This window comes from Anabas testudineus, chromosome 6, assembly GCF_900324465.2.
Source record: "Anabas testudineus chromosome 6, fAnaTes1.2, whole genome shotgun sequence".
Lineage (NCBI taxonomy): Eukaryota > Metazoa > Chordata > Actinopteri > Anabantiformes > Anabantidae > Anabas > Anabas testudineus.
Window position 1 is genome coordinate 23,450,567 of NC_046615.1, and position 16,113 is coordinate 23,466,679.

The 16,113-nt window shown below is 39.6% G+C and overlaps 1 protein-coding gene across 1 annotated transcript in view; it reads right to left on the reverse strand.

Annotated features, from left to right (window-relative positions):
• Positions 1-881: 881 nt before the first annotated feature.
• The window catches only part of LOC113165437 (serine/arginine repetitive matrix protein 2-like), a 33,412-nt gene continuing 18,180 nt past the window's right edge, over positions 882-16,113 (reverse strand). Inside the window, exons 5-9 of the mRNA XM_026364894.1 lie at positions 10,369-10,553; positions 8,656-8,769; positions 4,854-5,005; positions 3,368-3,419; positions 882-1,375 (exon numbers count right to left, since the gene is read on the reverse strand). Coding sequence (XP_026220679.1) covers positions 3,381-3,419; positions 4,854-5,005; positions 8,656-8,769; positions 10,369-10,553 — 490 coding nt within the window. The 3' untranslated portion in view covers positions 882-1,375; positions 3,368-3,380. The remainder of the gene's footprint in view (positions 1,376-3,367; positions 3,420-4,853; positions 5,006-8,655; positions 8,770-10,368; positions 10,554-16,113) is intronic.

Consider the following 16,113-nt stretch of genomic DNA (forward strand, 5'->3'; position numbering starts at 1 on the left):
CTACTGATGGGTTTACCGGCATCCACGACCAAACCCCTCCAGATGATCCAAAATGCGGCAGCACGCCTCATTTTTAATCAACCTAAAAGGTCTCATGTCACACCGCTATCAGATCTTTGCACTGGCTTCCTGTGGCTGCAAGGATCAAGTTCAAAGCTCTGTCTCTTGCCTACAGAGTGGTTAACTCCACAGCTCCATCTTATCTCAGTTCAATCATTTAGGTCTACATCCCCTCCCGTCCACTGCGCTCAACCAGGGAACGTCGTCTGGTGGTACCAGCACCACACAGTCGACACCAAGGAAAACTGTTCAGCTCAGTGATCCCAAGATGGTGGAATGAGCTGCCTATCTCTGCACGCTCAGCCACCTCACTTGCAATCTTTAAAAAACTGCTGAAAACAGAACTCTTCTGCATCTTCCTTTGCACTTAAATAAAAAAAAAAAAAATTCTACCCTTTCTAACATCTCTTGAAACAGAAACACTTTTTCAATAGCACTTTGCTTTGATGTTGTTTCTTCTTGACTTAGATTTTGTTTGCTTGCCTTGTTCCTCACTTGTAAGTCGCTTTGGATAAAAGCGTCTGCTAAATGACTAAATGTAAATGTAAAACTGTAAATGATTCTTCAGTTTTAATTCATTTTAACACCTGAACCAAGAAGAAAATGTAAAAACCTGATTACACAGATCAGTTTACTGGCTTAAGAACAAATGTTATACTGGCTTACTGAGTGTTTAGCTGCTTAAACTATTAAGCTAACCAAACACTTTCATCGGCACAAATACATTTAAGTGGTTAAATGTCTGAACTAGTCCTCTCAGCTCCTGATAAACTGATAAACTACCAGCTCGTCTTGACAACGTTTAACCTTTAACATCCACTTCATGTCATTTTCATTTCACACTTCATAATATGTTCATATTTTATTTTAAAACCAATTTCCGGAGTGAATTCAGCAGCGATTCACCCAGAAAGTCGTAAAACTGAGCTCACGGTGTCTTTAACATTGAACCATAATGTGACGCTGTTCACAGCTGATTACACACGATGATGAAAATGAAGCGGTGATAAGAAGCCAGCTGCTGACTTTATTAACAGAGACCAGTGGAGTCCAACGTGGGACGTTCCTGTGATCAACAGGGTCAGGATCTTTTTAGTAAAGAAGATTTAGTAGAAACCAGAAAAATACTATTAGTGAGATGTTGAACTATTCTTAAACACAAAACTAAACCAAAACTAAATTCGTCTAAGTCCAGTTGGACTGAGAAGCTGCAACAAACTGACAGCGACGTGCGGATGGTGACAGATTCGGGTTTAGAACAACACCTCCTTGAAGCATCTTCCATCCCAGCTGTTTTCAATTCAAGCGTCTGTTTCTGGAAAACAAACACAAACAGAATTCAACGCGAGCAGAGACTGAAACATGAACAATGACCGGCAGACGGTCAAACAGACGTCTTCACCATCATGTTATAACCTATATCCTTGTTGCCTTCATTTATTTATTTAACCTGACCTTTGGGGAACTTCTGCATTTAAGATACGATTGTTTATTGACATATTCTGTATATTGTGAACAAGGCAATATGTGGAGAATTTTGATTTTACATCCAACTGACATGAAATCAACCACTGCCCTGAATCTTGTATGTTCATTAATAATTAGTATATGATATATTTGTGAGAACCAATCCAGTGTTATACAACAGATTATTGTCGTACGTCCCTAATTTAAAAACACTTTTCTCATTTATTATATCCAAACGTGCACTAATTTAAGAAATACTCTCATCTCTCTCTCGTCATTATAAAATGACAATAAGAACAACAAACAAACGGTGATAAAGTTCGTTCATGATATAATTAAATCCTACTCAGAGGCACTGGGACTTCATTGGCCTCAGGTTCTTGAGAACGTTTCAGGTCTCATCTTTGTACCTTTGACACATGTGATCTGAGTGACTGAGAATCTCCACGCTGCTTGGAAACATCATCATTATAAAACATCATTATAGCACAATCAACAGTTAGGGATTTTATAATTGTGGTTCAAGCTGTTCACTAGACGGCTGAAGGTCGGTAGGAGGGTGGTTGGTCTGTTATCAGGGAAGTGGAAAGTGGAGACTTGGTGGAATGAGGGAGTCCAGGTGTGTAAACAGAGAAAGAGGTGAGATAAGAAGAAGTGGGACACAGAGGACTGAAGAGAGAAGACAGGGAGACGCAGAGTAAGGTGAAGGTAGAGGTTGATAAGAGCAGAGTTTGTTTAACAAGATCCTGGAGAGTGAGAGGATGTCGAGGAATGAAGCTGATGAACCATAGAGTAGTGGAAGCTACAGTAGGCTGAGGGAAGAGGTGAGTGTTTGTGAGCAGAGATATGGTTTCATGCTTAGAGAGAGTTCAACTGATGAAATATTTACTGATGGAGAAGTACAGAGATGGACAAAGAGAGCAGAGAGAGAGGAGCTGTGGTTCGTACGAGGAAGTCTGGAGTGTCAAAGAAGGATGTGAGAGTAGTGCAGGACATGTATGAGAGCTGTAAGACAGTGGTGAGCTGAAGGTGTGAGGGAGGAGCTCAAGGTGGAGGTGGGTCTACATCAAGGATCTGCTCTGAGCCCCTAACTTGGTCTGCTGATGGACAGGCTGACAGAGGAGGTTAGACGGATATCTCCATGGACTATGATGTGTGGAGATGACACTGTGGGAGAGCAGGAAGGAGGTGGAGGAAGATCTAGAGAGGTGGAGGTGTGAAGAGGAGCAGAGGTAAAGAAGCTACAGGACTTTAAGGACGGAGGGTCAAAGGTTACGAGTCAGACTGAGGTGGAGAGACTGGGAACATATCGGTAAACAGATGCTGAGGTTGGAGCTGCCAGACAGGAGGTGTAGAAGAAGAGCAGAGAGGAGATTTATGGATGTAGAGGACAGGGTCCAATGGAGGAAGATGATTCCTGTGTAGTGGCACCCTGAACATCAAACTTTATCTATTTACATATTCTGTATATATATTTACATATTCTGTATATATATTGAGTTTTTCGGTATTGATGTTATTGTGTATTTATGTTTGTGTATTTATGTTGGTGTTGGATCTTTCCTGGTTGTGGTTCCTTTTCTTTCTGTCTGTTTTGAGAAAAATGGTAATGAGGCAAAACAATTTCCCTCTGGGATCAATAAAGTTTTTTGAATCTCTTGAATCTCTTGAATTGAAACTACACCCTCCAACTGTTCCACTACTGGTGAGGCTGCACCTCCTTAACCTGATGATGGTGTAAATAAATGTCTGTTCATTGATGCACCACAACCTCTCCACACCACACGCCTGTTCTCCTGTTGTGTGCTAACTCCACCCGTGTGGTTGTTGGAGTTCCTACCTGAGCCGCAGCTTCACAGGTCGTCCTCCAGGTCAGACGGATGCTGCTTTATCTGGAAACACAGAGGAAGCAGCTCTTAAATAAACACTAGGTTAATTAAAACACACTGCAGTTAGCCTTCATTAACATGTCCGTCCCTCTCCTCCCCCTCACCATCATAAATGCTCATTTCCTGTTCATAATAACACACTTTGCTGCACACAGACACACCGAGAGACAAATGATTATTGCCAACACACTTTCCTATTCACACACACTGGGCTCCTTCCTGTCAGACGAACAATGCAGCAGATTAAGTGCTGGTCTGTTCTCTGCCTCCGCTCAGATTAATGAGGCAGCATCGCTCTGTCAGGCAGGTAGGAAGCCTGCAGGCTAATTCTATATCATTATGTTTCCCTGTAAAGACACAGAAACACCGAAGGCACCGTTCTGTTCTTCCGCTCGGCTGATCCGCTTCAGTGAGGTGCTGAATAAAAAGACCTGCAAGGTAACAGTAAACACATCGTCCACCACAGATTATGCAAATTGTCTTTGGAACAATCTCTGCAGAGAAAGAAACACACGGAAAGTTTTCTACATGGCAGAGGTTATTATAAGGACGGGTGAAGGCCCCCAGATAAATGTCCTCTTCATTCTCTTTAGTTTAACAACAACACTGATTAAAAGCTGCGTCAGTAACTGATCCAGCAGCAACAGAGTGATCATGGAAATAGTGATAAATACAAACGATCTCTGTGTCGAACTGACTTGTTATTGATCATTAATAATCCACCAGAGGGCAGTGTTACACCACCTTTAATTAGAGAAGCTGCTAGTTCAGCTTAAATATGACTTAAAACAGAATCAGTAGAAGTGAGTCACAGCTCGAGAGGTGAAGGTGGTTTTAAAAACCTCTGAAGAAGAGTTGTTCATTCTCACCAGGCTGGAAAGGATTTCTACAATTGAGTAGACGCTTTTATCCAAAACAACTTTCAAATCGGTACAAAGGCAGGCAGGGCAGCATGAGGAGGTCTTGCCTAAGGACCCCTACTGGAGGTAGACCACAGCTGGGTTTTGAATCCCAGTCTCCCACATGGGAGGTGGTGATGTTACCACTACACTAACCAGCCGCCTTTTCTAAAGAGTCTGGACTTTACCAGTTGTACTAACAGACGGACTGTACATATAAAGAACATTCAGCATCGTTGTTATGACCAAATATCACAGAGCGAGACGTGAAATAGTCCAGGAGGTCACACCGAGTCCCGGCTAACGCCTAACCTGAAGAGCCACTGCTCTGCTGCTCCTCTACAGTTTCTTCAGGGACATGTGGATAAACTAGAAGGGTGGAAGAAGGTTCTGTGGACAGACAAGAACGTTTCTGTGTTTTCTGGAGACTCCAAACTCAGAGAACCTCATCCCATCAGGGCTTTGCTGTTTCTGGACCTAATGGGTTTCCACTGCTGACGGGAGCTACGGTTGTAGAAGTAGAGTTTTACATATTTACCCTGTGGGTGAAGCTGTGGGGGTAGTAGTGCTGGTAGTGCAGCGACTCGTCCTCGCTGGCCTCTCCTGGTTCAGGACTTTCTCTCTCCAAACTGCTGACTGAACCTCGGTGTGGAGAGTCCGACACACTCGGGTCTCTGCTCTGAGGACGCTCTGAAACACACACACACACACACACACACATTCATTGGCTGTATAATAAAATCACAGCGTATGTTTCTCTGCAGCTGTTTTGACCATCAGGGTTTTTGTGTCTGTCCTGAACCTGGTGCAGTAAAGTGCTGACTTGACAGATGTATTTCTGTTCAGTCCCACTGGAACATAATGAGGTTTAATACAGCTGAATGCAAGTGACAGTAAAACACTGGAGAAGTGTCATTAATAAGGTTAAAGAGGTATAGTGTGACTATTGTTTTTATTTTATTTATTAGTTTGTTTATTTTCACCTGAAACACTGAACACAGACAAATATGAATCATTCTCAGTACAAAGGAGCGCGGTATCGAACCACTGCTATGTATGATTATGTCTCTACGTTGGTTCCCTCGAGTCAGGGGTCGTTTGGGGGTTTATTAGTTAAATTTGAGTTGTGTTAGATTTCCTGTCTTTTCTGTGGATTAGCTGCTTGTGCTCCTTTATTGATGAGGATAGTTTCTGAGAGCTCTTTGGTTTTATTAGTGGCCTTGTAACCACGTTCTCCATGATGATGCTACAGTTGAATCAACACCTCTGTAAAACAGTCCAAACAAACAGTGAACATTATCACCTTCATGAAGAACGGTTTTTATTTTACTTTCTTTTCCTAATAAACTGAGCGTAGGTTTTTCTTACAGGCTCTAAACTGTCGAGTGCAAAAAATTCAATCATCTACAGAAAGGAAGAAGATCAACACGTCACTTTGGATAATTTCCTCATCTTTTTTATCCTTCTTCTACCGAGGAAGAGAAATAACACAACACACACACACACACACACTCGCAGAGTTAGTTGACGACAAGATAACTCCTGAGCGCTGAAGGGGAGCTTATGAAAGGTTATGAGGCCGGTGTTTATCGCTGTTTACCACGCTGTCATAATCCACGCTCCACTGGCGGCAGTTTTGTCATTGAACCATTACTCACAGATGCAGCGTGATAGCAGATCACATCTGATGGTAAACACAGCAACTCGCTGTGCATCACCAAACGACACACAGATCATTTCTCTGGGTGGATTAAACCTGATCAGACTCATGTGTGAGGCTGATATTGTTCTTTTAATAAACTGGGGTCTCTATCAGTGTCACCCACCTCTGAAGTGATGGAGTCACGCTGACAGATTACATGTTTATTAAAACTGTAAGTTATCAGTCAGTAAAAGAGAATCTGAGAGCCCCGTCCTCTGTTTGTCGTTTTCAGATGTTACACATGTACTTTTGTGAAGTCACTGTTTCACATAATCAGAGGTCGAAAGCTTGAGGTGAACGTGTTTGCAACAGGTGAAAAATGAAAAATGAAACATGAAATACGAAATATGAAACATGAAATATGAAATATGAAACGTGAAACGTGAAACGTGAAAAATGAAACATGAAACATGAAACATGAAATATGAAACATGAAACATGAAATATGAAATATGAAACATGAAACATGAAATATGACATATGAAACATGAAACATGAAACATGAAATATGACATATGAAACATGAAACATGAAACATGAAATATGAAACATGAAATATGAAACATGAAACATGAAATATGAAACATGAAACGTGAAATATGAAATATGACATATGACATATGAAACATGAAACATGAAACGTGAAAAATGAAAAATGAAAAATGAAACATGAAATATGAAATATGAAACGTGAAACGTGAAAAATGAAACATGAAATATGAAACATGAAACATGAAACATGAAATATGAAACATGAAAAATGAAAAATGAAACATGAAACATGAAATATGAAACATGAAATATGAAACATGAAACATGAAATATGAAACATGAAACATGAAACATGAAAAATGAAACATGAAACATGAAATATGAAACATGAAACATGAAACATGAAACATGAAATATGAAACATGAAACATGAAATATGAAATATGAAATATGAAACATGAAACATGAAACATGAAATATGAAACATGAAATATGAAACATGAAACATGAAATATGAAACATGAAACGTGAAATATGAAATATGACATATGAAACATGAAACATGAAACGTGAAATATGAAACATGAAATATGAAATATGAAACATGAAATATGAAATATGAAACATGAAATATGAAACATGAAATATGAAACATGAAACATGAAAAATGAAACATGAAATATGAAACATGAAATATGAAATATGAAACATGAAATATGAAACATGAAATATGAAACATGAAATATGAAACATGAAACATGAAAAATGAAACATGAAATATGAAACATGAAATATGAAATATGAAACATGAAATATGAAACATGAAATATGAAACATGAAATATGAAACATGAAACATGAAAAATGAAACATGAAATATGAAACATGAAATATGAAACATGAAAAATGAAACATGAAATATGAAACATGAAATAATAGAACATGAAATATGAAACATGAAAACATGAAATATGAAACACGAAACATGAAATATGAAATATGAAACATGAAACATGAAATATGAAATATGAAACATGAAACATGAAATATGAAACATGAAACATGAAATATGAAACATGAAACATGAAATATGAAATATGAAACATGAAATATGAAATATGAAACATGAAACATGAAATATGAAACATGAAATATGAAACATGAAACATGACATATGAAATATGAAACATGAAACATGAAACATGAAATATGAAACATGAAATATGAAACATGAAACATGAAATATGAAATATGAAACATGAAACATGAAATATGAAACATGAAATATGAAACATGAAACATGAAATATGAAATATGAAACATGAAACATGAAATATGAAACATGAAATATGAAACATGAAACATGAAATATGAAACATGAAACATGAAACATGAAACATGAAACATGAAATATGAAACATGAAACATGAAATATGAAATATGAAACATGAAACATGAAATATGAAACATGAAACATGAAATATGAAACATGAAACATGAAATATGAAATATGAAACATGAAATATGAAACATGAAACATGAAATATGAAACATGAAACATGAAACATGAAACATGAAATATGAAATATGAAACATGAAACATGAAACATGAAACATGAAATATGAAATATAAAACATGAAATATGAAACATGAAACATGAAACATGAAATATGAAATATGAAACATGAAACATGAAATATGAAATATGAAACATGAAACATGAAATATGAAACATGAAACATGAAACATGAAATATGAAACATGAAATATGAAATATGACATGAAACGTGAAACGTGAAACATGAAATATGAAATATGAAACATGAAATATGAAATATGAAATATGAAACATGAGGTCTAAATGAATCAGAAACTGGCCTCTTTCAGATTTATTAACATTCTGTAGTTGACCTTACAACAGTTGCAGTTGCGGCTTCATTAACGTCTCTCAGTGAAACCTTTGCACTTTGAACACAGGTAAACCAGTAGGTCTGACCTCTGCCTCCAGAGGCCTCATGTTTCTGTGCCGTCATGTTATATCTCAAAATCACATGGAGCTAATTTCTTCAAATTTAGCACAAATGTCTAATTGACAATGAATTTAAGCATGTTAAGAAAAAGCCCTCCCGCCATTCGCTGTCTGTACCTGAGCAGTCCTTCCTCTGTTTGTCCATCTTGTCGACACAGTCCAACAGGCCGTCGATCTGAACCTTGATCACTGTCAGTTCCCTCTTTATGGCGAGAAGCTGAGCCATCTTCACTGCAGAGAGACAGAGAGAGAGGGGTGAAGGAGGTCGACGTGAATATCATTTAAGCAAATGAAGAGTTCGTCCACAGGAGGTGGAGGATCTGAGTTCCTCTGTCTGCGTAGCCACACAGCAGAACGAACCATGGAGACTTCCTCCATCGTGACTGTGTTGTGATGTGTGGACTTGAAACACACTTATTGACCAGAGTGTAGTTTCACAGCTGCATCACATCCAGTGACCCTACAATCATCAAGCCTTCAGTGTCTCACTCCCACCTCCACCTCCCTCCACCACAGGAGGCTTCACCCTCCCTGCGCTCTGTAACGTACCTCTCACCAAACAACCCTGAAAACTACTTCACTCCTGAAAGCTTTTCGACCTCGGAAGCTTGCAAAGGCAATCTAATTTCGTTGTGATGGGGCGCAGTAAAAACTATTAGGGCTTGTAATAAACTAGTATAAACAATTCTTATTTGCCATGCACTATTAACTCAGTCTAATTGCAAGTGCTGATAGGCTCAGCTGGGTTATAGCAGGGAGGGGAGCCCTGCGGTACAGAAGCTTTTAATGAAGAGACCATCTGGCGCCTCCCTTCACCCATCTTCTCTCCTGCACCCTGGGGCCTTAGCACCGAGACGAGCCGTCACACGAGCAGGAGATAACATGTACAGGGTCTTGGAGAGGAAACATCCTCGGAGAGCTCCAGGTTTCCACAGGCGCTTGTGTTGGTCACAGGTTGAAAGAGAGTTTGAAAAAGCTAAATGTTATGGTCACAAATGTGTTCAAGTGGTAACAACTGGTCCAAGTTTCTTCTGTGGTTTCAAATTTAAAAGCATTTAATTGGAGAGGGCTGACGTGTTTAACACCCCGACGTATGACCCCTATCATCAGCAGACTGTGGAGTCTCAGCCCTCAGCGATTAAAAGCTTTTTAACATTCACATGCACACAAACTGCCACGGGACACTCACTCACTCCTCATATTTCTTTTCACCCTTTACACTCGGCACTTTTTACACTTTACACCAGTCACAACCCCAGTTATTCTGATTTCATTTGGTGCCACAGTCACGTGGATCTCACATAAAACCGAACTTAACATACAGTAAATACTTTTGGAAAAGATAAGCATAAGACAAAGAAGTTAGGATGTTGGCTTTGTTGAGATGAAATACGACACACGTAGGTTCATGTTAGAAGATAACAACAGCATAACGCATGTTATTAACACGTAAATGCAGAAATATTGTAGAGGAGAGAAGAATGGACTCTTCATGCAGTTAGTCATAAATAGAATTTAGTTGTTTTTTTAGTCTCATAAGATAAATAAGAGGTTGCTGAGCAACAGCGACACAAAACAAAAACCTTATTTCAACTTAGTTTTGATGTTCCACAGTTTTAAAAGCTGGAATTTTCAATACGTTTTGTTCATGTTAATCACGTTTGTCCTCGTTATAGCTATAAGATGCATGATTCACCATTAGTGGCCCAAACAGAGAGAGTTGTTAAGTTCATGACACAAATGTGAACAACAAAGTGTAAGGACTGTAAAGACTTTTAGAGGGAGTCGGGCTCTCCAGTAAATGAGTTGTGTGAATACACCATCTCTTACATTTGGCCTTGCTGCTGCTGGAGGACGACGTGTGTGTGTTGCTGCTCTTGCTGGATGCTCTGCTGCGCTTCATCCTCAGAGCTGCTGGCGAGGAAGAAGAGGAGGAGGAAGATGAAGGGCGTGTCCGTTTGACCGGACTAGGATCCACGGGGACTGAAGAGGGGACACGTTGGTAGTCAAAGACCCTGCAAAACACACAAGTGTTAAAACACACACACACAGAGTCCCATGATGCACCACTGCCTGAGGCTCTGCTATGTTTCTGCAGGAACATGCTGCTCATTTGTATCGTGACTGTTTTATTTCAGTAATGAAGTGGAGAGTAATTTATGGACAGATTCCTTGTTTACGATGAAGTCTGTGAAGTAATTTAGATAAAAAGTATTAAACCAGTTGAAGAACAAATAAAGAATGCACAGTGCTGAGTTTCTCTGCTGTGTAGCCTCCAACAATACCAATGATACCTTTATCAGCAGTCAGGTCATTAATAAACACCAGTCTGCTTGTTCCATGTGCAGCCGTACATGCCCATACCATAACACTTCCGCCACCATGTTTGCAGATGATGAGCTTTTCCTTTTCCATACTTTTCTCTTCCCATCATCTTGGTACTTGTTAATCTTGGTTTCATCAGCCCAAAGAATCTGATTCCAGAACTAATCAGGGTTTGTAGGTGTGTCTGTATCTAATCTGGTCTTTCTGTTCCTGAGTGGTTTGCACTTTCTTTCAGGCCTTTTGCTGTTGCTGAGCTGCCAGTTAATTCCAAACTGTTGTCCCAGTCACTCCCAGTGTTTCTGATATCTGATGTTTGGTGGTTTACTTTGTTTTTTCAGCCTCCTTCACTTCCATCAACACCTCTTTGGACTCAAGTGAAGAGCAACCACATGCTAATGGAACACTCAGAACCACATCCAGGTCTTTTATGTGCTTGATTAGCCACAGAGTAGTGAGGGAACAGGACACCCCTGGCCACGCAACTGCCTGTCATCCACTTGTTCTATTTTTTATGAGCTCTAATGTGTATGAAAACAGCGATCATTCCTGAATGGTCAATGCCACAGTTTTGTCAAACCCTTTAGATTAAAGCTCAAAGTCTCGACTTCACTCACAGCCTTGAGTTTACAGAAGAAAAACTCATTATTGTTCCAATAATTATGAACCTGACTGTACATTCTTTCCACCACGGTTTGATAATTCATCTTCAGTTTAGTATGTATGATTAATATTTTGTACTATACTGAGCGAAAGCGTGTGTGAACGATCTGTTCTCAGCTTCACATGAATAAATAACTCACTATCGACTTTTTCATCCATCATCTCACACCTGGCACTTAAATGAAAAACAAATCTGTCGAATTATAATTTCCAACCGTTTGTTTCTGTCTTTACAACAGCTGCAAGTCCACGTCTGCTTTGAAGGTAGTTGAGGGAATTCTGGGAAACGTAGGACTTAGTTGTTACAGATCACCTGCTGCCTGCTCTTCCTGCAGTTAAAGGTTGAACATGCCAATCACACTAATGGAGGAAGAAGTCTAATATGAAAATATGCAACTCTTAGAGCGGCAGTATCAATGTGATGCAATTACAGTCGACCCAAAGGCCTGAATACTAAAGAGCGGCAATGACGGGACAGTCAGCGTGTGAACAGTTAGGTCATCACTCATCGTCCTATCCTCTCTCATTCATCTTCCAATGAGAAGGTTTCACTTCTGACACCTGCTGGAAATGTGTGAGTGTGTGTGTCGACATATTCATCATGTAGTGACGACACTAAGCTGTTCACAGAGGCTCAGCACCACCGGGATCATGATCCATCTGTCCGTCCATTCTCAGGAACGAATTTCATAACATCTGGGTCCTTTTGGACTAAAGCACAACTTTATATGTGGCAAGAAAAAGTATGTGAACCTTTTGATCTGATCTTCATCTATGAATGATGGAGATCAGATCACGTTTCATGACAAATTAATACTTTGTCACTGTAAGAACTTCAGCAGAAATGTTTGTGAACTACACTGTGAAGTTTCTTATGAATCAACAGGCTTATTTACAGTCTGGTAGAATGATCACACACACAGAGGAATATTTATAAAGCGTTGTGATAACAATCAATCCACAAACTAATCCAGTCCCAAAAAACCAAACCAAACCCTGTCCAGGGATCCAAACAGGTGAAAAACACAAGCAAGCTACAAGCAAGCGAGCAGCACAGTGCTCCATCTGATCCCTGAAACTGACGTTTGCTTTGAACAGGTAGAAGAGGAAAATATTGGTTCAGATAAGTGTGAGAAGACGTCTGTGATCCACATAAAAATGATCAGCAAATACGTTTAATTAAGAGAATTTACCTCAGTGTGTAAACATTCATCACCAGAGTGTACAGCAGTTGATTCCCATGATGATCTCTGGAGACGCTGCTCATTTTACTTTGTGGAAAACTACAGTTACCAAACATGGAGCCTTTATATTTTTGTCTTTAATAGAACAAATGGAGGTGGAGCTGAGAGTCACGTCAGTTGAAGTGTTAAAATCCAGCTCCTCTACCCGAAGGACGTTCTCTCTCCAACCTGCCAATTAAAATCAAACTGATTCCTGTAAAAGTAATAAAATGATCTGTAAGGAAACTAATTGAGAGTGAAAGCTGCAGCTGAAAGTCACCTGAAAGTGAATTTGTCTTAAACCTGCTGCAGCTGTTCTCACCGAGTTGCCTGCTGGAGGTGAGCAGGAACTTTGAAGGATAGACTGATTTATTGTACTGATTTCATTTGATCAAATAATCCCACATCCCCTCGTCTCTGCTGCATCTTCTCTCTTTCTCTAACAGGCGTCGGTGCTGTGTTTTCTCCCGCGGTCTGATAGAGTGCGTTGTGCTGCGGGTGAGGGTTGACTGACAGCTCCAATTTGATGCAGAGAGCGATAGAGCGGGTGATGGGGAGGACGACGAGCAGCCTTTCCTCTCCCTGTCAACTTCTGCTATCTATCACAGCAGCCATCTACAGCTGGAGGGGGGACCGGCTGCAGGGGAAACATGAATACACTTCATCTTTTTCACTGTCACACAAACAAATAAACATGTATAAACACACCTGCATGCCCCCAGTCAGAGGAAAAGATGCTTTAGTGGCATGGAGACACACATTTACACTTCAAAAGCCTGAGGAAAGTGATGATGTGTGCCATGAAAAACATGTAATAATGTAGAATCCTCCAGCCACGTCCAGGGTTTATGAAACAAACACAGTGAAGAGCATGATCCACTGTGGATTCAGTCAAATCGAACTATAACACCAGTCAGAACACGTCTGCTCAGTAGGGCTGAGCCATACACACTTACAGGGGCAAGAAAAAGTAAGTGAACCTTTGAAATTTGATGTTTTTTAACATTCATTTGTCATAAACTGTGATTTGATCTTCACCTTAAGTAATAACACAAAAAAATATAAATATAATAATAATAAAAATGAACTCCGCCACAAACTGAGACAGTCGTGGTGTTCCCTTTTACTATGAACAGACTCACTGATCAGTCGCTTCACAAGTCTGGGGTCCCGGGGGAATCTAATCACTGAAAATGCAACCAACAGTGGAAAGGTCAAAGGTCACAGCTCTGGAAGAAATACTGATATGACCACTGGACGTCAGATGATAAATGATAGAAGAGGAGAAAGAGACCTGATATTATTAATGTGTGTGTAGTGTACAGGACATTTTTATTATAGTTCTGGAGGAAGCATCATGAGCTGGGGCTGTGCTGCCTCAGGAACTGGACAGATTTCAATGAGAGGCGGGAAATTTAGTAACAAGTTTATTGAGTGTCTCTCTGCAACCTGGGGATCAGAGGACAGGTGACGCTGCAGGACAATAAAAACAGAAGTAAATCGAACACAGAAATTAAACTTTTTAGATTTAAAGCTCATGTTGTGTAGCTACAGGAAGCTTGTTGAGGTTCTTATGTTCGTATGTTTGTTTATACTTAAACCAGCCGTATACTGGAAACCAGCTCGTTCCTGCCACCGTTTATTTTATGTAGGCTACAATTTAGAGAAAAGAAAAATAAATTCTTCATTTTTTTGTTTTATGTTTCTAATTCTGATAAATACAGAACATATATATACATATATACATATATATGTATATATGTATATATATGTATATATATATAAAATACATGTATAGATGTTTTGTTACTGTATTGTTAAAATGGTTCATTTAAAATCCACGTTCATTTACAGGTGTTTTTTTCTTATGAGTCATAAACCTGCAGGTCAGAGATCTGATTTACTTACAGTGACTTTATTTTCATCTCCTTCTTTTACAGTGTTTAGTTTTCATGTCCTTCTACAAAACAGTGTCTGAGCTCAGTGGTTCTCTGCAGCGACAGAAGTGCAGCAACACAGCAGAGGATTAGCATACGATCAGCAATTTTTGGATTTGTGAGGTGGTATCATCACATAAACACACCCTCAGACCTTCGGGCAGAGTGTGTGCAGGTCGAGGGGCTACTGTACCTCTGTGAGCTGATAATCCTCAGCCCAGCAGATAAACACCTATAAATATTTACAGTGTTGACTCGGCCGGGCTCCACATGCTGCCTCACTTCACACTGGGGCTGTAATAAGGCTCACAAATCGAAGCTGTGTAATTTTCCAGGAAAGTAAAATAAATAAAATCCTCCTGATCGTTCCTGGAAGCTGTTCAGAGAAAGAAATATTGGCTCAAAGGGTCAAACTTAGGTTTCAGTGTTGTGCTGCATTTGAGCAAACAGAGCTGATGTGTTTAAGTTGAACAGTCAGAAGAAGATCATTATGGTTTTATCACAATCTGATGCTGTCGACTGGGAACGACCTTCAGACTTCTTTAAAACTTTGTTTCAAGCTCTACCTCCACTCCACCCCCCTCCACCTCTCTCACTGCTGAGCTCAGGTGGTAGAGCAGTCGTCTACGACACCGACATGTACCGAACTGCTGTCCAACCAAGGGGATCAATAAAGTATTCATTAATATTATTAACAGCATATCTCTCTCCTCTGAGGACATTAACCCTCCTCTCACACTATTTTACCACCTGTTCTCTACATCCTACCCCCAACTGCACCCACACTGATCCCAGCCTTTACACAAATCATTAACAAGATGGAGGTTCTCTTCTTCCCAGCCGGACCCTCAATACAACACGACATCAGCATCAACATATTGTTCTGCCTGGGGGGGCTCACTGATGATCAAACTGAGCTTTACCGACCACAGCTCCTCTTTCTTTTCAGCTCTGTGGTTCCACGACAGTACTAACTACTAACTACCAACTTCTGCATGTTCAGCTGCTTCACTCTCTCTTTTTGAAAACAGAACTCCTCAGAAACTTATATTACTTATATATAACTTTATATAATTATTTATATTTTACTTTGTACCTCACTTTAGTCACTTTGGTTAAAGCGTCTGATAAATAACTAAATTTAAATTTAAGCAGCAAAACAGGATTTGGTTTCAACACAACTCAACACTACAGTTAAACCCAAATGAAGTTTTATTAAATGTTAATAAAACTTGACGATGATCATTTCCAAAGAAAGTTTAAAGGTTTTGTTTTAGACACCATGATGTAATTTCATCTACAAACGTTGAGACACTGTGAAAAGTATAAATAAAATATCTGAACCTATATTTGAACGAAAACTTTACAGAGACACAAACCAAATGTTGAAACTGAGAAATGTGATGCCAGCAGCTAATTTCAGAAAAGAG